The sequence below is a fragment of the Callorhinus ursinus genome, unplaced genomic scaffold, assembly GCF_003265705.2.
Source record: "Callorhinus ursinus isolate GAN/ISIS: 27379988/994484 unplaced genomic scaffold, GSC_fseal_2.0 scaffold16, whole genome shotgun sequence".
Lineage (NCBI taxonomy): Eukaryota > Metazoa > Chordata > Mammalia > Carnivora > Otariidae > Callorhinus > Callorhinus ursinus.
The window spans coordinates 43,250,241-43,277,557 of record NW_027397078.1 but is presented as its reverse complement, the minus strand read 5'-3'; the positions used below and the strand labels follow the sequence as shown (position 1 = coordinate 43,277,557).

Genomic DNA, 27,317 nt, shown 5'->3' with positions numbered 1-27,317 from the left:
GACAGGGGCCAGAGGTCCACCAATGCCCTGTGCGTGATGCAGCAAGCGACTCTGCATCAGCACCAGGTGAGCCCTGCAGCAGCAAGCAGGACGGGAGGGTGGCCACGGGGACAAGGGCTCCCATAGAACAGGGGCCACAGCTAGAACCAGGTGGAAACACAGCAATGTCCGTGGAAGCCAGTGTGGACACGTGCAGAAGACCCAGATTCCTGCCCACCAGGCCGGGATGCTCCAAAACCCCAGCCAGCCGGCTTTGTCATATCCTCCCGGAAGACCCACAGGATGCGCCCAAAGGAGCTCAAAAACAAACAAACAAACAAACAAACAAAACAAAACAAAACAAAACAAAAATCACCCCACACCTAGTCAGCACGGGATATGATAATTCTTGTATTTGTGTCCTCAAGGAAAACAGGTACAATCAAGATGATCTATGTGCACGGACCGCTTTGTCCATTCATCCATCCGCGGGTACTTACGTTGCTTCCTTGTCTCGGGTGCTGTGAATCGGGGGGGGGGGTCTGTGAGCAGAGGAGTGCAGGTGTCTTTTCGATTTAGGGATTTTTGTGTCCTTCGGATAGATACCCAGCACAGGCATCATGGGATGGTCCGCTGTATTTTCTCATTATTTCACAAGACAACATCACCTTGCAGGCTCTGTCCATTATTGTCACCAAAGCTCGGACGATACGCCCCAGGCTGCCGGAGCCCCGTCATCTAAGGGGAACGGACATTCTTTCATCCAAATCCAAACCCGTTAACCACATGGGCAAAAAATGAAGTGGGGTGGCCATCGTCATTAAAGCAAGAACATTCGGGTGCCAAAACCCAAAACTGAAAATGCAAGCAAAACTGAAAATCCTAAAGATACGTATGCTACCTGGGTTTTATCACACGCTGTTTCCGAGCCCCCAGCTCGTGAGGCAGGATCGCAGGACGGTTCCGGGGCCAACATGTCTCCTGGGTCACCAGATTCTCGTCCAACAAAACCCACGTGTGGGCAACTCTCTGGAAAACCTGATGCTTACCCTGGTGGCAGGACTAGGTTCCAGAGAACGCCACCGTTCAGCTCCCTGATTTAAAGCCTCACCTCACGCGGGGAGAGAGGTGGGGCTCACCTGGGACACAGCCCAGAGGCCACTGCAGAATCAAAAGCCCTGGGTGGGATGTGCACAAACCTTCCGGGGGCTTCCATGCCCTCCGGAGCATGAGAGCCACCCCCCCATCTTTACGACATCATGCGTGAAGAGAAGAGAAACACTATTTTTTTGTGCTCTTTCTGAGGCTTCGCGGTGATTCCACGTTCTGCCGGGAGGATCTGTGTCCACAGTTCTAAAGTCAATAAGAAAATCCGGAGCTTTGTGTGTCTCGCAAATTTTGGCCAACGAGCTATGACTCAGGATGGTTTTGCGTGCGTGCGGAGCTCCAACAAAGACTGTGTTGCACGAAAACGTCCCACATTGTATTGTGCACCCATTCTGGAGTGTGCGTGATACATAATAACGTGCGCAGGATACAAAACACACAATATGTGTGGCAATCGGGACGATGTGCAGTAAGTGCTCTATGGAATGGTTTCCACATCCCTTGTAACATCAACCAGTCGGGTTTATGAGTAACTCCGCCGCATCCCTGGGACATAGAAGAAATATTCTCTTTTCTAAACCCGAATGTGTTGGTCTGAACACGGATTTTCCCCAGCAAATTCCATCATGATCCCATGTGGACATCTTATATTTCGTCCCTACGGCCAGTCCAGGAGGGGCTGTGGGTTTTCACACCAGAGGCAAAGCCTCAGAGGGGTTCAGACACCGCCTGAGGTCACACAGCACAGCCCAGGCGCTGGACAGCAAACCACAGGGCTGCTCACGTTCCTTGAAGGTCTGGCCATTCTCAAGGCAGGTGGACAGAGGGGCAGCCCTGTCCGCAGAGTAAAGTCTTTCCTTCCGCCTTCAACTTGCCCGTGGAAACGTCCCCTCTTCCTTTTCAAGTGCTCTGGGGGGGACACAGGGTGCTCAGTTGCAGCTGGGGTGGGGGCCATCCTCAGCTTTCAACCTGTCATCCGTGCCATGGATCATGATAACCACCGCGTGGGGGCAGGGACAGCTCAGGGAGGGGGTGGGCCCCAGAGTTGGGAACGAGATGCAGACGAGGGGACAGATAGCATCTGTGACTCATGACCGTTCTCGAGAACATCCGCCCGTTTGGGCTACGGGTTCTCAGGCCGCATGTGAGACCCAGTGTCAGGCCCGCCCCGCACATCTCAAAGTAGAGGTGCGGAGAGCCGCGGGGGCGAACAAGAATGCATGACGTGTGCAAACCCGAGGGCTTGGGGTGCGTGTGGGGGTTCCCTGTTCCGAACGCATGTCTTGGGGACCCAGTGATGGTTTATAAATTCTGGGTTTGGGGAGGCATTCTGTGGGATGGAGGGGTCCGCACTGAAGGAGGGGGAGCCCAGGGTCTGTCCCCGGGACCCCCAGCAGCAGAGCTAGTCTGACGAGTTAGGAGGGGGGCATGTGAATGAAGCTGCAACAATCCCAATGAAGGTCCCAACGCCCGAACCCTGGATCTCTCCATGACGCCAGGCCCCACGGGCCCTGTGTAGACCTCCTGGTGGAAAAGGGCCATGTCCCCCCAAAACCAGAGCCCACCAAAGGGCAGGACACAGGGTCCCCTGGGGCGGCGTGCACCTGCAGGGCATGCCCGACGCTAAGTCCAGGGCCCAGAGGGATGTCAGCACTACGAGAGTTAATATTTGGGCCTCAGCGCCAGTCCTGAGTGGGGCCTCATGAGCACCCCCCAACCGCGGATTCACCTTTGTCCATTGAACTGTGTGTAGGCGTGTCCTGGGGGTACCACCTGAAACCAGGGCTTGGACAGCGGAAACTGATGCCCCCAGAGGACCCTTCCTCAGCTCCCCAGGCCTCTGTTGCAGCCACTGTCTGAGCCACCTGTTTGGGGTAACTTGTTACTGTAGCCACAGGGAACCCATGCAGGGCATTGACAAAGACGGGGATAGCACTCTACAGATTATCTCCCCCTACATCTGGTCACCTCCAATATCTGGTCAGCTGGATATCTGGTCACCTGAATGTCTGATTGGGTTCCTCATCTTCTACCACCCTCAATATCTGGTCACCTGGATACCTGGTCACCTGCATACCTGGTCTGGATATCTGCCTACCTGGATAGTTGCTCACCTGGATATCTGGTCATGTCAGTATGTGGTCATCTGGATACCTGGTCGCCTGGATATCTGAGTGGGTTCCTCATTGCCCGCCCCCTCCCCAGGTAACACTGATCACCCTGCTCTGCCTTCAGCAGGAGTCCTGAGAGATCAGTTTAGCCAGAATCCCCCCGATCCCTGATGCTCCTCCTGATAATTATCCGTCCACAAACCCACCTGCCCCTTGGCTGTGAACCCCACTTGCCCACGCGGTATTCAGAGCTGAGCTGGGTCTCTACCAAGGTCTCCTAGCCTCTGTTGCAACATCCCTGAATGAAATCTGCTTTTACCACTTTAACTACTGTCCCATTATCTCTCTCTCTCCTTTTTTTTTTTCTTAACACGTAACACTGAAACCACGCAACTGACAGTATGAGGGTGCTTAGCACCATGCATATCTGTGAACGGGCAGAATTGGGTCTGAGAACTGGACCCGGGCTTTACTGTCACATAGAGGGGTTGGTGGGGAGAAGAGCTGAGCTGGGGTCTTCCTCCAGCACCTGGAGGCTCTCGATACCAACCAAGCAGTGAGTACTTGACCACACATCGTGGCGAGGCCGTGACTGTGTACGTGTATGTGTGCACGCAGACCCAGCACTCACGTGCAGAAAGCCCATACTCTCTTCTGCACTCATGTTCCTTTGAAGGGGGGGCCCTCCCAACCCAGAAGCCAGGCTTGTCCTCCTCGGCGGACGCCACCACCCACACCCCCTGCCCAGCGTCGCACGGTTCATAATGACTTGCGTAAAGCTCATGTTCCCTAATAAAATAAGCGCCACGAGTGCTGGATTCACACCTGCTTAAAAGTCGTGTTTGGACCCAGCTCCACCCGCAGGCCGGAGTGACGCTTGAACGCAGGTGGCCGTGAGCCCCCGAATGCCAGGCCACGTGCACTGGGGCATCACCAGCCCGTGAAACAGAGGCAGCCGTAAAACCTGCTTTCCGTGTGATAAAAACAGGCTGCTCAGCATCACTGGAAAATGCACGGTCCCCCGCCTCTGGTCCATGTGTCCGCTTACCTCCCTTCCCACGTGAGCAGGTGCTAAATCCACGTGAGCAGGTGCTAAATGTGGCGTCCCGGGAACCCATCCCGGCGAGGATGAGCACAATGCTTTTAACAAATAAGCAAGTGACGCACCTGCTTCTCGAAGACTGTCCTGCACGTGACAGAGACGCATCTCTCGGGTTTCTTGCTTTGGCTGGTGCAGGTCTTGGGAGCGTCTTTCCAGTGCAAAATGGTGATAATTACGGGAAGAGGAAACAGAGGGTGCGTGTGGGTGCACAACCATGGGTTCCCTGGCACCTCACCTCTGGGTCACCCTCATGGTGCAGGGTTTATGTTTCTTAACCTCACCTCTTCTTTTGATTAAATGGGAGCTGTTACGGGTTGAATTGCATATCCCTAAATCCATATGTTGACGCCATAGCCCAAGATCTCAGAATGAGGCTTTATTTGGAGATTGGGTCTTTAAAGAGGTAATTAAGGTAAAATGAGGTCAGTAGGGTGGGCCCTGATCCCATAGAACTGGGGTCCTTATAAGAAAATGGGATGAGAACACAGACACGCGCAGAGGGACGACCATGTGAGGCCACTGGGAGAACCCAGAGTCTACACGCCCAGGAGAGAATCCTCAGGAGAAACCTGCCTCGGCCCCACCTGGAGCTCACACAAACAGCCTCAGCCCCGCCCGGATCTCAGACTCCCAGCCCCCAGACTGAGAGATGAATACCTAGTGTTTAAGTCTTCCCGTATGGGGTATTTCTTCTGGCCACCCTAATATACGAGGGGAAGGCCTCACTGGCACCTGGCTCCAAACTGCAAACCCACCTCCATCCTAGAGAACAGAGAAAACTAGCAATTGCCTTGGACAACGTGAATGGGTTGTATGGTTTGAGGTTATGAAAACGGCAAGATTCTGTCTTTGCAATCTCTTAGCGGGTTGCCTGTGAGACACGTTATGTTCTGGTTTCCTGCACGTTCAGGGATAAAGCTCTTTTCTTTCCATTCTACCTTCGTGGAGGGGCTTTCTGGGCAGGGGAGAGGTTTTCTGAGGTTCCATTTCCCCAACACACACACACACACACACACACACATACACACACGGACTCCAAACTTATTTATTGCAGCCGGCAGGGGAGAGGGAGAAGGTACACCCAGCGCCAGCCCAAAGAACCACAACCTCAAGAATCTAAGAACATCCCATACTCGAAGCCCAGGGGGATAAAATTGGTAGTGTTCTCCGCTGTCTACACAAACACCAACAACCTACTTAAGTCTTAGTAAAACTCGTAAGCCAACGTCCTTTTGTCTCTTTTATTTTCATTCACAAAATAAAATGTGAGCCGCCCTCAAGGGCAAGATGCTTAGGGTGACCGCGTACGGCATTGTAACGTTCGCTATCTCTGGAGTAAATGCCATGAGTGTGGACGCCAAGAAAAATGGAGTCTCCTGAAGAAAACGCCCACCACCACCACCACCCCCCCGTGCTTGAAAAGTGGGTGTTTTTCTGTCTCAGAGCAGAAGCTGGGTGGCTGGTTGGCATCTGCCAAGCAGGATTCCTTTCCCACCCAGGAGCAGCAAGTTCTGCTTGCTGGGCACAAAAGAGCAGGGAAACTGTTCGGGGAATGGAAATGTTGGTTGGGGCACGGGTGACGTGCATGGAGGAGGATGGTTTCAGGGCACCCTGGTCCTGCTTCCTCACGATTTATGGGAAAACATCAGCCACAAGGAGGTGTGAGCTGAAAGCAAGAAACACTCCAACGCACTGTGTCCCATCTACGGTGAATCTGCCTTCGGGCCCTTGAGTAGCAATGTCCATGGGATGAAAGCTGACCCAGGGGGTGCACGGGTTTGGGGTCTTCAGTGACAAACCCCTCTGGACACGGGCCATGTCCATGTTCCCTTTACCATGGTGTTGAGTCCCCGAGATGCTCCTCCTTGATCCCATAACGTCAACATAGACCCCACCGTTGGCTTTTGAGTTTGCACCCCCTCATAACATGATGTATGAGTTGTCACTCATCACAAACGTAAAGCCCCCAAGAGAGACCACCTCGCCACCTTGCAGGGGCCGGCAAGGGAACTGGCTGGGGTCCCTGGAGGCCTCTTCCTCCTCTGTCCGTGGGCACAATGGGGTGGTCATCATGATGGGCGTCTCAGCCTCATTCTTCACCAGGTGGACAACTAGGGCCTCTTCCAGGACACACTCCTGCTCAGCACCCTCCATCTTATTCAAGTGGGCCACGTTCTGGGTGTCCTTGATCCACTCCTGCAGGGATGAAACATTGCATCCTGAAACCAAGGAAATGCCTCGTGGCTGGTGCCCCCTGACGGAGCATCTCTGGGACCCAGGCAGCCTCCCTCGGGTGGGAACGCCAATCCCAGGGGAAAACGCTCGTGTTCTTGTCTGACACCTCTGAGCTAACCCCATGGTGCTTTTTTGACCTGCCTTTTATCATCAGCCTTGAAGGCTATTTGCAAAACCTCTGTGGCCCCGTAAACGTGTTAGGACAAGGAACACGCCTTCTGCCACGTGCTTCTGAAACTCGGCTGTGTTTGCAAGTCGCCCGGCGTCTTGTGAGCGGGATGATCACTCAGCGGGTCCAGGTGGGCTCCGGAAGCTGCAATTCTAACAAGCCCCCTCGATACTGGCCGGGGGGGCGGGGCGCGCCTGGGACAGGGGGCTCTATGGGACTCATTGCCAACAGGGGGAGTGTCCTTGGCACGTGTGCCCAGCCTCCCCCATCTCCTTCTTCATTTTTTCTGCCCTGAAAACTCTTTTCTAATTCTCTCCCTTCTCCTAGAAAAGGATCAGGACACCACCACCCCTCTCCCACCATAAGGCACTTTGATCAAAAGATGATTTTGAGCTGAAGGTGATTGAAAAGGACAACCGTGGGAGGAGCTCTCTGCCTTCCACCTTTCTGCACAAAAGCCTAGGCATAAGTTTCCCTTTAGTAAAGATTTCCACTTGCTAAGGTGTCCCTACAACTGCAGAGACAGCCCTGGTCACCCCAGAGGGCTTCAGTCTGCGTAACAAACCTTAGTCGACAACCTTCACGGTATCATCCTATCCGCTTCCCACATCACACCTGCCACCCAGAGGCCCAACCCTCCCTTTTCCTCTGCCCCGTCACTTCTCCAAACTTTATCATGCTTCGTTCAAATGGCACAGGAGCCCCCGGGTCTAACCACCTCTTTGGGGTTTTCACTTCTTTTCTGCGAACCTTCCTCCACCCTCATGTGCATATGAAATAAACTTTTTTCTTCGTTAATCTGTCTTTTTCATCTGTTTAATTTGCAGGCCCTGAACACAGAAACTAAGAGGGTAGAGAGAAAAAAAATTTCCCCCGTTTTTTGGGGGTTTTTTTGTTTTTTTTTTTGTTTGTTTTTTTTTGCCTTCCCCTGCGTCTAAGTAGTTTTGAAATTAAACTTGCTCCTGTAGGAGGTGAAATGGTACACACCCGTCCCAAAATAAAGATATGTCCAATCCTCAAACCCCAGAACCTATAAATGTATACTTATTTGGAAATAGCAACTTTGCAGACGGGACTAACGAAGGATCTGACATGAGACCATCCTGGATGAGAATGGCCCTAAATCCAATGACAAGTGTCTTTGTAAGAGACAGAAGAGGAGACACACATACAGAAGAGAAGCCACGTGAAGACAGACAGAGATTGGGGGGGACGTGGCCACAAGCCCAGGGACACCTGCAGCCCCAGAAGCTGGAAGAGGCAGGAAGGACCCTCCCATGGAGCTTCAGGAGGGAGCACGGTCCTGCCCCGCCTGGATCTCAGCGGCCCTGCCCCGTCTGGATCTCAGTGGCCCTGCCCCGCCTGGATCTCAGACTGCCAGTCTCCAGAACTAGGAGATGATTCATTTCTGTTGTTTCAAGCCTCTGGTTGGTGGCAACACCAGGAAACTTCTGATGCATTGTCCCCTAAAATCCACACTGCCATCTGGTGAGCTCCTGGGGGTGGGGGCTACTCCTGTTTCCCCAGTTCCCAGCAACTCATAGGCAGCCTTCCACAGGCATTTATCAAGTGAATGAAATGATGACTATAAACGTTTTGAAAGCGGAAGTTTCTGGTCTGTTTTCAGCTCTGCAGGGGGGAGCACATTAAGAACACAACTTCCTGGTGAGATGAAAAGGCGATTGGGCTGGAAAATCCCGTGAGGGCACCGTTCTCTCTGTCTCTGGGGCTGACTTAAAGAGAAGCCGCCCTTTGAAACCCTTTCTGGAACCTCGTCTCTCTGCCCCGAGACAAAACAACGAAGCTGCCGCTCTCAGTTCAGAAAAGGCTCACAGGTATGTAAGGAGGTAGCTGGAATAAATATTGATTTTAAACACGGTAAGCAGGGAGTTATTAGAGCGTGACAAAGAAATCCTGTAGAACATGCACAGGAGGATGGCATTTACCTGGAAGTTACCCTGGTGGGATTCAAAGAGTCCAGGGAAGGTGAATTTGGGATCAGGCACAATGGGCATGAGGACCTTCTTAACTCTGAAATGGACACGGAGAGTCTGGTCAGGCAGGCTGGAGTCACGGCGCAAGGCTGTGGACTTTCAAGGGGCCGAGGATGGGGACACAATCCCCCCCCCCTCGGGGATGTGGCACCTGGATAGAACTGTGCCTTCATTCTCAAGGCATGCCCTTCCCCCCTCAACTCCCCAGGCACCTTGCTCCCATCATCCACCTGACATGTCCCACTGAGAAAGTGTGGGGTTACAGGGACAGAGCATCGTTCTGCACAATACCTATTGTAGTAAGTAAGTAACAGGGACTGTTACTTCTCTCTCCTGAACCAGTGGACTGAATGGTGTCCCCACAAAATTCATAGGTTGAAGCCCTAACCTTCCCTGTGACTTGTGTTTGGAGATTGGGCTTTTCGAGTGGTAATAATGAAGGTTACATGAGTCTTAAGGGAGGGGCCTGGCGGTGATCAGGATACGCTGCCCCAAAATATGCCCCCTGGACGGTTGATTATTTGGGGCTGATGGCTTTTAAGATAGAGGACACATAAAAGGAGCTCTCTGTTCCTCCGCACTTGCCTAAGAACAAGGCATCAGTTTCCCATTTTGCAATGGAAATTTCCATTTTAAAGGTGCCCCCCACCTCGATTACGAGGAAGAGAACAAATTTTATCACCGAGATCTTTCCACATAGACAACCTTTCTCTACTATTAGTTTTGTCTATACATTTCCTAGTCACCTTCCCAGAATTTACCCTCCTAGAGCTTCAGAACCCCTTTTCCTCTGCCTAGCCACTTCTCCACGATCATTACCCTTTGTTAAAGTGGCATAAAATCTCCCCAGACTAACCGCCTCTTTGGGTTTTCACTTCCTGTCTGGGATTCCTCCGTGCACGTGAAATTATGACATCAGTAAATAAACACATGCCTTTTGTGCTGTGAATCTGTCTTTGGTCACTTTAATTCACAGGCCCCCAAGTACTGAATTGAAGAGGTTCTAAGCTACTATGCTCCTAATCCGATATGACTGGTGCCTTTCTGAAAAGAGAGCGCGATTACAGGGATGCGTGTGCTCACAGAGAGAGGGGACATGGGGAGAAGCCAGCGTCGACGTGTCAAGGAGAGAGGCCTCGGGGGAAATCAACCCTGCGCACACCTGGATCTCAGCCTCCCAGCCTCCACAGCTGGGAGAGGGTAAATGCCTGTGACTTGAGCCTCCCCATCTTTGGTCCTTTGTTATGGCCGCCCTAGGGCACCCATACCCAATATAGTTGACTTTTCACCTCTCGTTGCGAATAGGGGCTTCCCTTGAAGACAGGGCAAGCGTTAGTGTTTTCCAAGGGTCGTGCCCCTCGGTTTCCCTTGGGGGTGATTTCAGCTCTGTATTTAAAACACCATGCCTGCCACCGGTAGACACCCTCATCTGATTGCCTCCTTTCCTCCCTAGCAGAACACCGTTTTGGTGGCATCTATGTGAGCCGGTAAAAGAGAGGAGATGAGGCTGGAAAAGTCACGGACAACCTACAAGAACTACACGAAGCACCTGCGTGCTGTATCAGGCTCCAGGGGGACCCTTTGGAGTTGTCCGACTCACCCTATAGCACAGACCCAGCCTCAGTGCTCCAGGGTGGTGCTTCATCTTTCTCTACACATGACCCCCGCTGTCGCCATGGAAACCTCATCCTAAGAGACAAAGATGGTGCCCACTACCCTGGGCATCGGTACCCTCACACGTCATTGACAGCCAGACGCCTGGGCACAACGCAAGTCAGTTTACGTAGGGATGGAAATAGCGGTGGCTAAGTTGTTGTAGGGAAGGTTAGCAAAGAAAACTATTTAATACGATATTTTTGAGAAGCTGTCTGCGGGTTCAGAGAATATTGTGTTGGTATATCTGTCACTGGATTTAAGAAGCAGACAAGCTTCCCTGTACAATTCTTCTCACTTCCCCAACAAATCAGTTTGATCAGTCTCAATGACAACTGAAAGGTGTTTTAAGCACCTGTCACTCTAACATGGTAGGTGGACACACCTCAGCAGGGTCTGTGTTTGAAGCAAGCTAACCCTCTGGTAGGAGTTGACACTCATATATTCTACTGTCTCTACGAGAGTATTTCTCAACGAATACCCCAGGTATCCCTGCATTTTTTGGCATTATTTTCCTCTATTTTCTTGTAAGACACTGTTGGCGAAGTGTGCATTGTGAGGGACTTGATGCTCACCTCAATAACCCTATCAGATGATTCTCCTTCTCTTTTCCACTTTGTGGACATATGGCAACCAAAGCCCTCTCTCCCGTGTGTATGACAAGACTGGTGAGGGTCACCCTTACCTCCATACTTTCCATAAAGACAGAAGAAGAAGGAACACGGTCAGCAAGGCAACCGTGCCAGAAATTAAAATAAATTTTGGGAAAAGCTTTCTCTCCTGGCATGAATCTAAAGAAAAGAAGAATGAGTGCTGTCAGTTTTCAAGATGGTAGTAAATCAGGCTCCAACTCCCCATTTCTCTTCCTTTATAAATGGCAACGTCAGCAAATCTTGATTTCGGTGGGAAGTATCCCGGAAAGAGAGACGGTGTCTCTGGACAGGCACACATCAGGCAGCCACTGCAGGAGGTGGGTAGAGTCAACACACTGCTCCCAGGTACCTGAGTTGCCAGCGGTGTTTGAGGGTACTGAGGCTTGCTTTTGGCTATCACTTGTCTTCTGTATCTCTATCTATCTATGTATCTATCATCTACCTATCTATCTATCCATCTATCTATCTATCTATCTATCATCTATCTATCCATCCATCTATCTATCCATCCATCTATCTAACATCTATACATCCATCCATCCATCCATCCATCCATCATTCTATCTATCCATCTATCTTTCTATCTATCATCTATCTATCCATCCATCTATCTATCTATCCATCCATCTATCTAACATCTATACATCCATCCGTCTATCCATCCATCCATCCATCCATCATTCTATCTATCCATCTATCTTTCTATCATCTAACCATCTATCCATTCATTCACCCATCCATCATATCTATGTATCTATGTACCATCTATCTATCCATCCATTTATGTTTATCAATCTATCAACTATCATTTACTTACCTATAATTATATATTTATCTATGTCATCTATCATCTATTTACGTATCTATAATCTATGCCTATATCACTGTAACAACATTCGTAAATACTATTTATTATTATTGCTGCTGTTGATAAAAATAAAAATGAAAATTAGCCCAATGAGGAAGGCAGCCTGGAGAGAGAAACAATTGCTTTGAAACTGGCCTCTGAAGTGGAAGGTGAGGTCATTCATTTTTAGGTGCCCCTAAGCCTCTCTCCCCCAAAAGACAGGTGTCGCACTGCTGTGTAACAAGCCTCACCTCTCAGCTCCCCCCTCTGCTGGTGTGTCACCTCTGACCAGTCACTCGGGTACGTGTCAGGGCCATAGCTGGACTCCATTGTTTTCACTCTGGCCCGGAAGAAATAACATTTCTCAGCATCCAAGCCATCTGTTGTAACATTGCAGGTTTCTCCCTCCTTGGACTGAAGGAAAAAAAGCAAACACAGTGATCAGTGATTTGACCTAAACTCTTTATCTTTGTACTAGGAAGTCACACAAGATTCCTACTTTTCAGCATTCACACTCGTGTTGCACTTCCTCTGTCTGCCTAGCAAAAACAACAGTAAAAAAAAAAAAAATGCAGCAACAATCTCTAGAGGCCCCTCCAAGAACAAACAATCCTTTGTAACAGACACTACCACAGATGCTTTTAAGAATTACCTGATGAAAACGTACTCCTTAAAAAGAAAAGTAATTTTTTGTATGAATACAAAAGTAACTCATGCTTTACTTTGGAAACTTTAGAAAATACACACACACATACCAACACGCAACAACAAAAAAACATAAAAATGTCTTTATTCTAGCCCCATGATATAATCACCATTAACAAATTGATATTCTTTCTTTCCTTCCAGGAGTAGTCATATAATACAATGTTTTACTGTACACGTTGCTTTTATCACTAAATATCTGTTATCATTAAAGCGCCTTTGGTGACTCTTACACATTTTATCATATTTATTTTGACTATCTTCCTAGTGCATGGCATACAGGTGGCCTCCAGGGCTCTGTATTTATTTTAGATAATGCTTCAATAGATGTCTCTGTGTATAAAACCTCATCCACATTTTCAATTCTTTCCTTAGCATCAGTTTCTAAAAAGGGACTGAATAGACCAGGACAACTGATGAGCCCTTCAAGTTTGCTGATGCTCAACATCCTTGACCAGTAACACATTTTATTATTAGCATGCTCTTTAGGTGAACTCAAGTACCCACCTGTTGCTTTAATTTGTATTTCTTTGACGAGTTTCATCAAATTTCATTTCAGTGATTACATTCTACTAGACCCAGCAATAGATCAGTTCTTTTCAATTTCTGATCGGTCCCCTCCTGCTTCAGTTACATACAACTGCCTTACAATGGTATTCTCATTTTTATCCTTACTGCTACATTTTATTGCACCATTTCCAGATTTTGGGGTGTGTTACACGGGCAATGCATCCGCTTAGGGTTTGTCTCCTCCTACAGAATGTACACTTCATGAGAGTAGGGATTGCCATCTGATGACAGATCTCCTTGCTGTCTCCACAGATGCACCTGGTGCAGACACCAGTGAACATAATAATAATGAGTGAGGGTAGTAAGTGAGTCGTAGCTGTGAGCCCTAGTGGTGAGAGTAGTAAAACTACCCATAGTAAGAATGAACTTACTTAATGCTTTTCATGTGTTATCGCTTCCATCCCCAAGTCACCCTAGCTAGGTGTTATTATTACGTTCTCAGTGCTAGGGACATAATAGATGCTCAGTAAGTATATCTTCAATGAATGTTGAAGGAAGCCCCTCCCAACACCTGTAAACGTGGCAGATATCGACAGTCCTGGGCTGAGATAGTCAGTTACACTCCCCCTGCCTTAGCTCCCCCCTACTCCCTGGATGGTGCTGAGATACGGTGCTTCTGGCTGACTTCATTATCCAAGTCTGAAGAGCCTGATGGACACAGGTGTACTTGCAGAATTGTGGAATCATTGGCTCCTGGGATTGTCAGGGAGCTCATACTCCAGGTAGTTTAACCACTTTTGCTGTGCTAGACTCTAGTCTTTAGGAAAGCCCTTCATGCCAACTTCAGACTTTGGGCACCTGCAGGAATGGCCACCTCACCGTACATGATTCGGGTGATTCCGTCTGCTCTCTGCAGATTTTGCCCATTGGTTTCTCTTCTGCTTTTGCAAGGAAGTTAGTCTCTTGTTTATATGGTGGTCATTTGATTACTGGGAGACAACTGTGAGCCCCTGGGTCATTGATATTCACACAATTTTAATTTATTCCATAGATTGTGCCCATATACTCAGAACCAGAAAGGGTTCTCATGTGTTCAAAAGGCATACAAAGAGGGGTGGATGGTACAGTGTGTGATGAGGGTGAATTTTATTTGTCAACTTGGCCAGGTGTGGTGCCCAGTTTTTAAATCACGTGCCCGCCTAGGCGTTACTGTAAAGGTATTTTCTAGAAATGATTAATGTTTTTAATCAGCCAACTTAAGGTCACTCTATAACGTGGGTTAGTGAGCTTTACTCAATGCAAAGGCCTCGAGAGGACAGACTGAAGTTTCCCGGAGAAGTCTCAAGACCATAATGGAAACCTGTCTGGGTTTCCAGCCTGCTGGTCTGAGACTTGCCCGTCCCTATAATCGCATAAGCAATCCCTTAAAATAAATATCAGCATCTGTCTCTGTGTCTCTCCATGTTTCTCTCAGTTACCACTTGGGGATTCTCACTCACACTTGCCCTGAGAAGAAGATGCCACCCCACTCACTTGCCACTCAGTGTCGAACATACTCTTGTACTGGATTTCATAGAGGAGACGCTTGTAGGGCAGATCAGAACAGGTCACCGTAATGGCTTCCTGATGCCACTGGAAGTTCAAGTCTTTCGGGGAGCTGGGTTTCACTAAGAAGGAGAGGCAACAAAATGATCATCACCTCTAGAAAGATAAAGATCCCACATCTCTAAAATTACAGTGGTAAGTTTGCTTAGACTCTTGTTCTTCTACCTGCATAAACCCTTCCCTTAATACATTGTTAGATTGGGGTTGGGGGTTATTTGTCCTTACTACATCTATAGGAGAGGTTTTAACCAGAACTCCAAGGACCTGTATGTGTGTCATGGAATGAACTCTTTGAAATTGTGTGAAAAATTCCTACGTATCTGTTATGCAATGAAGAGTGTTCCCCCACCCCTATGGGATGAATGTTGAAGTCCTAGCCCCCATATCTCAGAATATAACTGCATTTGCGATCATTACGGATATAATTATTGAAGAAAAGATGGGTTTTACTGGAGTAGGGTGTGTTCTGATCCTATATAATTGGTGTCCTCATAAAAGGAAACACAGACACACAGACGGAGAAGGACATGTGAAGAAAGAAGTATAGATGGGGCCGATGGGTCAACAAGCTAAGGAACACCAAGATTTGCCAGCAGTCACCAGAAACGAAGAGAAAGGCATGGAACAGATTATCCCCCAGAGCTTCCAGAAGGAACCAGCCCTGCCCACACCTTGATTTCAGATGCCTGGGGTCTTCTTAGCTGTGGGAGGACAAATTTCTCTTGTTTTAAGCCACCCATTTTGTAGCAATTCATTGCAGTAGCCCCAACAAACTAAAATGAAGACGGAACATGGAAAATGTCATATGGGACTCCTTTCTAGAAAATGAACACTTTTGTGAGTTACAGGGTATCTACCAACAAGTATGTTCAAGTTCTAACCTCTGGTACTGTGAATGTGGCCTTATCAGGAAATAAGGTCTTTGCAGATATAATCGAAATAGAATGAGGTCGTCCTGGATTAGGGTGGCCCTAAATCCAAGAACAAGTGTCCTTAGCCAGAAGAGGAGAGACACAGACACAGAGGAGAAGCCACGTGAAGATGGAGGCAGAGACAAGAGGGACGTGGCCACAAGCCCAAGGATGCCTGGAGCCCCAGAAGCTGGAAGAGGCAGGAAGGACCTCCCCTGGAACTCTGGAGGAAGCACGGCCCTGCCCCGTCTGGATCTCAGCAGCGCTGCCCCACTTGGATCTCAGACTCTGGTCTCCAGAGCTGGGAGATGATTAATTTATGTTGTTTCAAACCATCTGGTTTGTGGTCATTTCATTTGTACACTGTTTTGTAATCCCAGATAGACAGCCAACCCTCAGTGCATCTAAGAAAAACCAATGGGGCAGTACTGAGAGTAAGAGAGTGCTTCTCTCTCTTTCTCTGTTGGAGGGCAGAGTGCCATGCCACATCTTTGCCCAGCGTGTGTATCAAGATGGATCTTCTAGAAGACCAGTCTCTTCTAAGTTGGAGTAGGAGAGAAGCACTTGGCAATGAGTTCATTTTTGGTACTTACAGTAAGCGCTGATCCATTGGCACTTGGTGAGAAGGAGATGTGTTTCATTCTTGATGGAAAAGCACAGAATTTCATCTTTTTTTGCCTCCAGGAGGCATCCAGCAGTATGACTTTGTTGAAAAATATAGTTGGAGCATTGGCTACTGGTCTTATCACTGCTTAATCTGTGGTTAAACAAGAGAACCATTCAGCCAGAGAGAGTCTTTGAAAATAACACCTTCACAAACCTACTGGTCGCTCCCTTTGCTCCACATCTCTGCCACAGACTCAGACTGGATCCCCTTCACTTGTTTCAAGGACCCTTTCTTACAAGTATAGCAAGAACTGTCCAAACAGAAAAGTATCCCTTCTTTCAAAAGGTTAAGCTCCTTGAATGTCCCCTATAGTGGGTTGAATGGCTTCCCAAAAGGCATGTTCATGTATTAATCCCTGGAATCTGTGAAAGGGACCTTATTTGGAAATACAGTCTTGACAGATTAAAAGAAAGATATCAATATAAGATCACGTTGCATTATGGTGGGTCCTAAATCCAATGAGAGCATCCCTGTAAGAGACACAAGACAAGACACAGACACAGAGGAGAAGCCATGTGAAGATGGAGGTAGAGATGGGAGGGACACGGCCACAAGTCTAGGGATGCCTGGAGCCCAGAAGCTGGAAGAGGCAGGAAGAACCTTCCCCTTGAGCCTTTGGAAGGAGGACAACCCTGCCCTGCCTGGACCTCAGCAACACTGCCCCGCCTGGATCTCAGCAGCCCTGCCCCGCCTGGATCTCAGACTTCCGGTATCTAGAACCAGGAGAGGACGAATTTCTGTTGTTCTAAGCTGCTCAGTTTGTGGTACTTTGTTACGGCCACCCCAGAAAACTAATACAAGTAGAGTTTGACTTGCAGAGTAACCATGTCCCTGATTTGAGGAGGCACTTTAATAAGGATGTACCAAGATTGGCGATCTCTCTGAGGCTTCCTACAATATTAAGAAAAAACGTGGTGCTCAGTTGAGACCAGTTTAAGCTCTGTCTTTAAATCCTCAAATCCAAGCAGTGACTTGATCAAGAATTACGTCCTTTACAATGAAGAAACGGATGCTCAAAGGACTTACCTGTGTGACCAGCTAGAAAATTCAGCACTTTTATTTTAGGCTTATTTTCCTGGCCAATTCACCTTAAAATGTCCCTCTTGTGTTCACTTTCCCATTTGTCTCATGTGTTATCAAACTGCAAAGAATCAATCACACATCACACATCTCCCATTCACAGAATTGAGACTAAATTAATTGAAGAATCCTTTCCTCCCACATTAATACTCATGTCCTTGAGTGTGTAAGAGAAAAAAAGCCTGTGATAGGGAGAAATATTTTCGGAAGTTGGCTACTGGTAAGGTGGCATGAAAAGTCTCAGAAGGTTAACTTTTGCCATGGCTGCACAGCATGCTTCGAGGGAACAGGGCTCCAGTTAAAGGTATCTGTTGAGACATTGTAAATGGTCCCAGATGAACAAACACCTGTGGATGTCCTGGTAAGAATCTAGGTGGTTTTGAGTGTGACTCAGTCATAACTTGGTTGGTTGTTCTGGGGATCTGTGGTTGTGGTTGTGGTGAGGGCTCAGGCCTAAACAGAACACACACATTCACACTTGCACATTCTGATTCTTCACACCGTCACCACCTGACCCTCCCAATCGCCGGTGTCTCAGAGGAAGAAATATTTGAGCCCAGGGCATGGTGTGTTCCCTTCCTGAGGGCACTTACTTGTAGAGGAAAGTCAAATTTGTCCCAGAGAATTTGCTTGCATTCCATGTAACCTGCACAACTTCAAAATTAAAGTTGATAATCTGAAGCTGCAATGCTCCTTCTGGGTAAAAAGAGACAAATAGAGGATCTTTTAGGCAATGCTGAAAGCAGTTGGAAATTTGTCAAAGGACATCAGCACTTCTGTCACAAGAATAATAGAATGCTTTAAAGGGACAGAGAAAAATCAAGATTCTCACAAATAAGCCAGACATTAATTATGTCAGTAAGAGCCACAGGATATATAAAGGTTGCTCAGGACAGAGGCATAAGTCAGCAGCAAGATTACAGCTGCTTTTCTTCTTATGTTTGCAAGAGATAATGACCATTAATTAGTATGAAGAGTAGCTATTGAGTATCGACAGTGTGTCTCATGACACCACCTTTGTGGGCACACATGGGGGGCATTAGACACTGTCCACCATCCACCAAACTCATTGTCTTACTCAGAGCACCACACATGACAGTTTGAGAAAAAGCTCACAGACAAATGAGTCCTTTGGTCTTTGCTTTTCAAGTGGCTTAAGCTCGGGTACTTTTTTGATTTTCACAGATGTCTGGGTTAGTCATTGTGAAAGTAGTTAATGGGTGTATTCTAGGATTGAGCAAATATGCTATGATACTGTAGGTAATAAGAGGCAAGTTTCCAACTGTCAGAGAAGGGGTAACAATTTCGGGAATATGGAAGGCTAGAATGAACTCACTGGTGTTGAGTTAGAAGTGGAAGTATCAGAATTGGTAGATAGATGATAGAGAGAGAGAGATAATAGATGATAAATAGATAGATAATAGATAGATGATAGATGATAGATAGATAGATAGATAGATAATAGATATATGATGGATGCATGGATAGGTAGGTAGGTAGATAGAAAATGGATGGATGGATGGATGGATGGATGGGTCAATGGACATAATTCTAGCACGCAGCAGGTTGTGGGTGAGAGGAAGGTGAACATATACATGTCCACAAATGCTGAGAAGGTCAGGAACTCACACTCCACATTCAGTGCTGCGTTCAACTCCCCTACCCATCAAGCAGGAGGCAAATACGGGTCCTGGCCCTAGCTCTGTTTGCTCAGCACCCCCTGTGAGGTCTCTGGGCTGGATAACTTGAACATTCATAGGGTCACATCCCACTTCATGGTTTGGAATTAACCATGCTCTCCCATGATGGCCTCTCAGGAAGCCAAACCCAATCTTGTATTTCCCTTATGGTTTCTTAAGATCTCCAACCAAAATTCTCATGCAATTGGCCAATGACTATCTACACTGTGGAAATGAACAATGGCCACCCAAATGAAAACAAGCAGAAGGCATCTATTCAAAACTTGCTATTCCAGGGAGTTGAGCACCATCACCTGCATTTGGCAGACACCAAAGGCAGACAGAGGAGTGGGAGAGCCTCATAGCCAGGTGGGGGCTGGGGTGGGGTGCAGAGGCTCAAGTTTGTCCTGATGGAGGCTGTTGGCACAGGGGGAGCTTCAGGTGGTTCACTGGAAGCAGGGTGTCCGATGGGATTGGTTAGATGAGCAAAATTGTGTTTTTGTGGTTGGTTCAAAGTTGGAAGCTGGGATGAAAATTAGGGAAGTTGTCAGATATCAACTTGAGGGGCAGGTTTCCCAGGCGGGTCGCCATAGGTTGTGAATCAGAGTTCTGTTTTCCTAGATTGTTTGGCCATTGTCCATCTGCTATTTTGTCTCTCAGTTTCCTGCATTTTGGCAATCTGACTGTAATTCGTTGAGACCCCAACGAGTCCTCTCGATGCTGTTCTCAACCATGTTTAGTCTCATCTTCTTTTTCCAATCTGGTTGACACTCCCATGTTACCGACCATGCCCAGCCCTGTGCTCAACACATAGAAAAATGTTCAGGAAAGATGTGCTGAATTGGCAGCACATAAAGAAGTTGAACTCTCTGTGAAAAATCCCATTAGGGGACTCTGGTGGGGCGCCTGGGTGGCTCTGTCAGTTGAGCATCCAGCTCTTGGTTTTGGCTCAGGTTGTGATCTTGGGGTCATGAGATCGAGCCCTGCATCAGGCTCTGTGCTCAGCGTGGAGTCTGCTTCTTCCTCTCCCTCTGCTCCTCTCCTCACTCTCTCTCTCAAATAAATAAATAAAATCTTAAAAAAAAACCTATTATGGGACTCTGGGTCTATCCCAACTTCTGAAAATCAAAGGTAGAATGAAGGGTATAAATGTGCTTTGAGTTTTTAAAGAAGACTTTCTAATGCCCAAGGTGTACAGAATACTTCTGTTCTGTGCTGACGATTGTTCCTGACATAACTGATCACAAAATAGATGATCTCAACCTTGATTCACTGGTTCCAGAAATAGAGAGAAGAGATGTCAGGAAGGACGTCCTAGCTTCTGGAAAGCCCTGACCTTCAGAAGAGGAACTTGTGTCGATCTCGTACGGCGAATGCCTTCCAGGCTCTGAAAGGGAGGGAAGTATACAGCTCTGTCCTCAGCAAACATTATGACAGATCTTCAGACCTCTGTCTGTGGAAAATATCTAATGGATAAAACCAGATGCCCCAGGGCACCTGCAGGAAAGGAGAAATGTTCTTGCGGTTCACTACCTCCCCCACATGATGAGTCAGCTGCAGGACAGGACGCAGCTTGGTCAGACTTGAAAAGGGGAGAGAAAGGGAAGTCACCGTGTCTCTGTTGCTTCTTTGCTAAGTGCCCAGAATGGATTCAGACATGCCTGGCGAGTCTAGGTGAGGGACGTGATTGGGGTTCTCGCCACTGGGCAGTGGGCAAGACCTCTCTGAGAAGGAGGAGGAAAGCATGGAAGGCGTCCCGCTGATCCTACAAAACGTTTTCATGTAGCACCGTGTCACTCTTGAAGTGGATTCTTCAGTCGGGCATGAAAGCAGGTCAAAGATCAGCAAGCCATTTGTAAGGGCTTGGGTGCGGTTTGTAAAGTAGAGAGGGAACTCTTGCTTCCACATTTGGTCCTCACCCCTGCTCTGCCCCATACCTTGTAAGGGCAAATCAAGTTTAAAAATAAAACATTTGGGGCACATGGGTGGCTTAGTAGGTTAACCATTTGCCTTCGGCTCATGTCGTGATCTCAGGGTCTTGGCATTGAAACCTGTGTCCGGCTCCCTGCTCAGCAGGGAGCCTGCTTCTCCCCTTGCCCCTTCCCCCTCGTGCGTGCTCTCCATCTCTCTCCCCTTCTCTTTTTCAAATAAATAAATAAATATCTTTTTAAAAAAAATAAAACAAATAAAAGACTTAATTCTTCCTGTTAAAAATAAAAGGGGCGCCTGGCTCACTCAGTCGGTAGGATGTGCGACTCTTGGTCTTGGGGTTGGGAGTTCGACCCCACCCTAGGTCTTGAGATTACTTTAAAAAATAAATAAATAATCTTTTTAAAGAATAAAATAAGGGGTGCCTCGGTGGTGCAGTCGGTTAAGTGTCTGACTCTTGATTTTGACTCAGGTCATGAACTCAGGGTCATATGCAATGGAGCCCCATGTCAAGCTCTACACCTCAGCATGGAGTCTGCTTGAGAGTCTCTCTCCCTCCCCCTCTGCCCCTCCAGCTCATGCACTCTATCTCTTTAAAACAAATAAGTAAATCTTAAAAAAATAAATAAAATAAAAAAGGAAGACACGCTTCCCCTCCCTTTCTTGGAGAATTTACTTTAGGAAACTTGTAAGATCTTTCTCCATCTCTTTGACATACATTCAAATCTTTTTAAAAGTTAATACATTTGTTGCCAGATTTAGGACCCAGGGATATGTTTCTCAAGGACCTGAAAAACCAACTCTTTGAAATGCAAATACCAAGGAATGTGATGCTCCATCTCCCAATTTCTGTGTGAGGGTAAGTCTGGCTCCAAGTTTTAACACAACATCTTATCGTAAAGATAGGAGTTTATTTTTCCATTCGATAAAACCAATTAGTTAACAGATGGTCACTCCAATTACCGGATGAAATTAAGAACTTTGTGTGACAAAGTGTGCTGAGGGGTCTCCCACTCGAAGACTAGTTATCGTTTATCCGCAGAATATGTGTGTCATGGGTGATGCCCATGAGCTCTCAAAAAGGGTCTCTGTGTTTGCAGATCCCTTGTCTTTGTAGGTCTCTTCAGCGCATTGTGTGTGATGTGTATTGCATTCTGGTTAAATTCTTATTGAAAAATAAAGTGGTTTTTCTCTCTCTGCCACCTTTGTGGATTAGGCTTCTGGGTTGGCAAGCAATTTTGTTTCTTGTTAAATTTCCACAGCAGAGTCAGGAGCATCCCCATCTCTCCAGGAACTAGCCACGCTCCTGGGCCACGGGTCTGTCTGTTATTAGCCATCCTGGTGGCACCGTTTCCACTGAGCGATGGCATCTTACTCATGTGACCTCAGGGTCCCCATCTTTGAATATACGCTCCTCAACAAAAAGGAACACGGGGACACCACAACTGTGCTTTTTTCCTCCAGCTGTTGCTTGAAATCACGTGTCAATTTTACTAGATATGATGAATTTATTTGGTTGTGTTGAGAGGCAAAGATTTAAAACTGCGAATTGTATCAGAGAACCTGTAACAAAGGAAATCCTAGTAATAGAAGCTGTCTGTACAGGAAGAGAAGGAGGTAGAGAAAAATCCTTGGGACACTGATTGCCAGACTTCATCAAGAGTTCACTTGTATTCAAAATCCCCACTTTTGTGGAGAGCCCCACATGCACTAGATGGTGGAGCCAAGGGATGGGGAGGGCATGGGAGTCAGTGTTTCATGGGGACAGGGTTTCAGTTTCGGAGGATGAGAAAGTTCTAGAAATGGGTGGTGGGTTTGGTTACACAACACTGTGAATGTAGTTAATGTCACTGACCTGTACATTTAAGAACGATTAAGACAGAACATTCTATATATAGTTTACTATGATTTTTTAAAAAGAATAAGCAATGTAGTTTTGTAAAAAATTGTATCAAACCACTTAATTTTACCATACTTCTTAAAATCATTGCTTATGCTCTAGATTTGGGAACATCTGCCCCAAGGAATGGTTCAAATGAATTTCACTGCCTTGTGTTGATGCCGATCACGCAGGCATTCCAGTCTGGGGCTTTCTGGGCAAAATTCTTTCTTCCTTTTTTTTTTTTTAAGACGTATTTATTTATTTTGAAGAACAAGAGCATGAACATGCACAGAGGAGGAGCAGAAGGGGAGAGAGTCTTCAAGAAGACTCTGCTCCAGGCACAAAGCCCAACCTGGGACTCGATCTCACAACCCTGAGATCACGACCTGAGTGGTCAGCGAGAGTGGGACGCTCAATGGGATGAGCCACCCAGGTGCCCTCCGGGGGCAAATTATAAAAGTCGTGTGTTTGGACAAACACACTGTGGTCCATCCATAGGACAAGGTATCATTCAGCCATCCAAGGAATAAAGAATCCACTTGTCCTAGAACACGGCTGAAGTATGAAAACACGTGGCTGAGTGACAGACGCCACAGAGAAAAATGGTCCCATATTGTGATGACACCATGGACATGGAACGTCTGGAAGAGGGAAATCCACAGACACAGAAAGCAGGTTAGCGGTTGTCAGGGGGCTGGGAATGGGATCGGGATGGGAGAGGGATGGATTCATGGGTATAGAGTTTCCTTTTGGGATGATGGAAATGTTCTAAAACTCATTGCATATAGCTATGAATCTACTAAAAAAGCATTGAATTGTACGTTTTAAATGGACGAATTATATCCCAAAAGAGCTGCTTACAAAACAAAACAAAACAAAACAAAACAAAAAACAAAAAACATGTCGCCCTGCCCTGGCTCCTGTGGATTTTTCCCTTGACGGAGACCTTTTCCGCCAACACTGATGAGCAGGGTCCCCCCCACACACACAAAGGTCTTGCAATTGGAACCTGCTTTTGCCAACAGCTCCCCCATGTCAAGGACCCAACAGGTCTTTCGCAAAGTTGCCTCTGATCCCGTAACCCTCCCAGAGCTGCAGGAAATCTGGAGCCCAATGCATTTGCAAACGGTGGGTCTGCCTCCTGCAGGTGCATCACGGAAACACCAACAATCTCCCTCCCAGGTGCAGTACCCAGGTCTCAGCTAACTATACAGAGAGACAGAGACAAAAATGATGATTCATGAACCACACGAATTTGCTACAGGGTGTTTGGTTGTCACCAAGGGACTATGAGCCTAAACAGTGCTGGGTATTTCTGGGGTTAGTACGCGAGGTCTGATCAAAGCGTGGATTGCGTGGGGAGGGAAACCACGGAATGCCCAAGCTAGACAGCATCCTGTAAAATCCTCAGTCACGTCCCTTTTCCCTGGGGGTTGCCGCCTGCCTCAGGGTAGCAAACACAAAGACAAATACAAAGATGACAGGGACCCACAGCATTAGTCAGGTGGGAACGTCTGAATCATTCCTATCTGTCCTAAACGCAAGGACACAGAGCTCGAGAAGCGGCGAAGCAAGGTCCCCAAATACAGGCAGGTCCTTGAAGGGACGCGAAGCCCCATGCCCGCGCCTCCCCGGGGGTTCATTGGCTGGAAGGAGGTTGGCCGAAAACACAGCATCGCTCAGTCCTGCCCGATGCTGGCCGGGTCTCCGTGATATCAGAGGGACGTCCGGTTAAACTCTGCAATAATTCTGGTAAGGTGAGCATTATTAATTTTGTGATTTGGACTCTCTTTCTCTCTCTTTCTCCCTCCCTTCCTCTTCATTTACTGTGCAGCTGACGTGCTGGCGTGCTGGCGACCGTTAATCAAGTCAAATGCAAAGCCACCTACACGGGGGTGCCATCCTCCAGGCCCATCCCCACCTGGACCCCCTGTGGAATCCAGCTCCTGCCTGTCGGCCACATCCTTCCTAACCACCCGACCCACCTCGGGGTCCCCTTGTTCCTCTCGTTGTCCGCACCGGCTGTGACCCGGGCACACAGGTCTGCATTATGCGTGCACATCTCCCGCTTATAGATCTCTCCTGCCCATGACAGGGACGCTGCTAATAGCTGGCTGCCCCTCCACCCACCAAGACCCTATTTCCAAATAAGGTCCTGTGGGGAGGTTCCAGGAGTTAGGACTTGAAAACTGGGGGGGTCCCAGCTGAACCCACACAACGGGAGGGCGCATTACACACATGGATGTAGGGACAGTAATTGTAAGCATCTATGCTCTTAAGATACACCATGCTTGGTGTGAAAAGGCAGGTAGATGTGCGTTAATAGCCGTATCCGAAATGTCTCAGCCCCCTTATGTTCATGGGAAGACTTGACCCCGGGACTCCCTGCAAGGCTCATGCAGCATCAGCAGCACGGAGGGTAAATGAAAGCCAGGGTCCCCCCACTTCCTTGGTGCAGAGGCAGCCCGATGCCCGGTCCGTGTCCCACCTCAACATTTGGCTTCAGAGCAGCCTCCCTCCACGTCTATGGGATTCCGACTCCTGCCATGGGTGGCTGTGACCCATGGGAACAGGGCGTCCCAGTGGGTTCATGACGAAGACGCCCGGGGGGGGCGGGCCACAGGACCAGTGGGGGGAGCTTTCCTCAGGCTGTGCTCCTGTGGGAGCTGGTTTCCTCTACTCAGTTTCCAAGGCTTTTATGCCTTAATGACTCCGGCGGGGGGAAGGCAACTCGATTGAAAAGAAAAGCAAGCAAACCACAAACACCATTCACAAACCAAACAAGCTCCGGTGTTTTCTAAGAAGTTACTAGAAAGCTGTACGTTGGCTAATCGAATTTAAATAAATAAAAATAAATAAAGTGAAATAAAATAAAAGTGACGAGAAAGGGTTTGTGAGTGTGTTGCGCACGTTGTCTACAGACGGTGCTTACAAGCCCCTGTTTGCGGGTCAAAACCCAGAACTGGTCTACACGGTGCTTTTCTGAACATAAGTCCAAGTCTGGGGTGTCAGGGAGGGAGACCCCAATGTCTGGAAGCCACCTGGGAGCCGTTGCAGGTCCACGGGAGGTAAAATGCCCGTGCAATGTGTCATGGGTCTGCTTTGATGTCTGGTGCGTGGAAGGTCTGATCTGAGCATGTGACAATGGACCGATGGATGTGGCACAGAGTTTGGGAATTGTGTTACAGCCAATGCAACCCCTGCCCGGGGAGGCTCCCATGCAGGCTCCCTCGGACTCCTCACGGTGTCCACTAGAACCCTGATGCACCATCATGACACTCTAGTCAATGGGAGGTGGGGTGGGGTGGAGTGTCTACGGAGCCTTGCAAACCCAGGAGGCAAGAAGCCAGCTCAGCAACACTAGGATGAACATGCAGTGACATGAGGAGACACTTCACAGACTACAGGTCCCTAAACTGCCCTCCCCAGCTCCCGTCTGAGCCACCCCCATGCCAGAAAATCCAATCACACCTCGTGTCGGACGCGAGACCTGCCCCACCATGCCCACTGCAGCTGGATCTCTCCCACCTTCCCATCTGCCTTCTCTCGCCACCTAGCACTGTGTTAGCAAAGCATACCCCAGGAGCACGCAGCCTGGTGGTCGTGTTCCAGAAAAAAGCCCAGGAACAGGCCCTGAGAACACACAGCAAGGTGAGAGCTGAGATCCCTCTCAGGAGGTACCGCCATGGGTTTCAAGGATGACCCCACAGATGGATGGCTCTGAAGCCCATGGAGGGGGTGGAGGGACGCCCTCACCTTTCCCGGAGGTAACACGAGCTCATCACTAACAGAGCCGTATTCACTTAAACAAAATGCCTTCGAGCTCTTGGAAGGCGGAAAGGATGGGGAAGCCACCCAGAATCTCAATGCAACAGACATTGAGCTCTTTTATTTACTTATTTATTTTTTCTGCATTCGAACCGAACGCATTCAAACTCGATCCATCATGAACCCTCCGCAAACAGGCAAACTAGGGTTTGCGGAGACTCGGGAATCTGTGCACGCTCCTTGTTACTGTTACAAAAAAAAAAAAAAAAAGGAAACAAAAAATAACTACCGTTGCAAAAGAGAGAAAAAAGAGAAACACACGAAGATGAGGAGAAGGAAGGAAAGAAAGAAGGAAAAATAAAGGACATTTTAGGCACACAAGTCCCTACATCTGCAAGCATCACTTACCCAGTGCCCAGTCCCCCAAAATGCTCACAACGACCAGCAGGAAGAGTGCTGCAGATGCCCAGGGCAGAAACACTGTCCCCATGCTTGCAGAGAGACACGGTAGAGTGAGCAGAAGGTCTGTGCCTTCGTGCCTAATGTACAGAGGTTACCCTGTTTTTAAAGAGTGGAACAGAAACAAGGAAATGACAACGGGAAACAGAGTCAATCTTTACTTAAAACGATGACTCTTGTTTAAAAAGAGAGAGAAAAAAAACCATGACAAAAAAGCAAGATCACTCTTTTTTTTTTTTAAGATTTTATTTATTTGACAGAGAGAGACACAG

At 48.0% G+C, this 27,317-nt stretch overlaps 1 protein-coding gene and 2 long non-coding RNA genes across 3 annotated transcripts; 2 read left to right on the top strand and 1 right to left on the bottom strand.

The window, feature by feature from the left end:
- Positions 1–5,509: 5,509 nt before the first annotated feature.
- CRLF2 (cytokine receptor like factor 2) lies at positions 5,510–27,117 on the bottom strand. Its single transcript, XM_025857786.2, has 8 exons — positions 26,995–27,117; positions 17,922–18,024; positions 16,175–16,338; positions 14,599–14,732; positions 12,102–12,264; positions 11,036–11,141; positions 8,650–8,734; positions 5,510–6,495 (listed from the first exon to the last, which is right to left on the bottom strand). Exons 1-8 carry the CDS (start codon positions 27,074–27,076, stop codon positions 6,220–6,222), a joined length of 1,113 nt encoding a protein of 370 aa, XP_025713571.2. The 5' UTR covers positions 27,077–27,117; the 3' UTR covers positions 5,510–6,219.
- Positions 8,381–11,485, top strand: LOC112812821 (uncharacterized). The gene is made up of 3 exons (XR_012381081.1): positions 8,381–8,538; positions 9,674–9,897; positions 10,151–11,485. It is a non-coding gene; the product is annotated as an uncharacterized lncRNA (long non-coding RNA).
- Positions 21,697–25,647, top strand: LOC112812822 (uncharacterized). The gene is made up of 3 exons (XR_003205373.2): positions 21,697–21,795; positions 23,317–23,493; positions 24,653–25,647. It is a non-coding gene; the product is annotated as an uncharacterized lncRNA (long non-coding RNA).
- Positions 27,118–27,317: the final 200 nt, after the last annotated feature.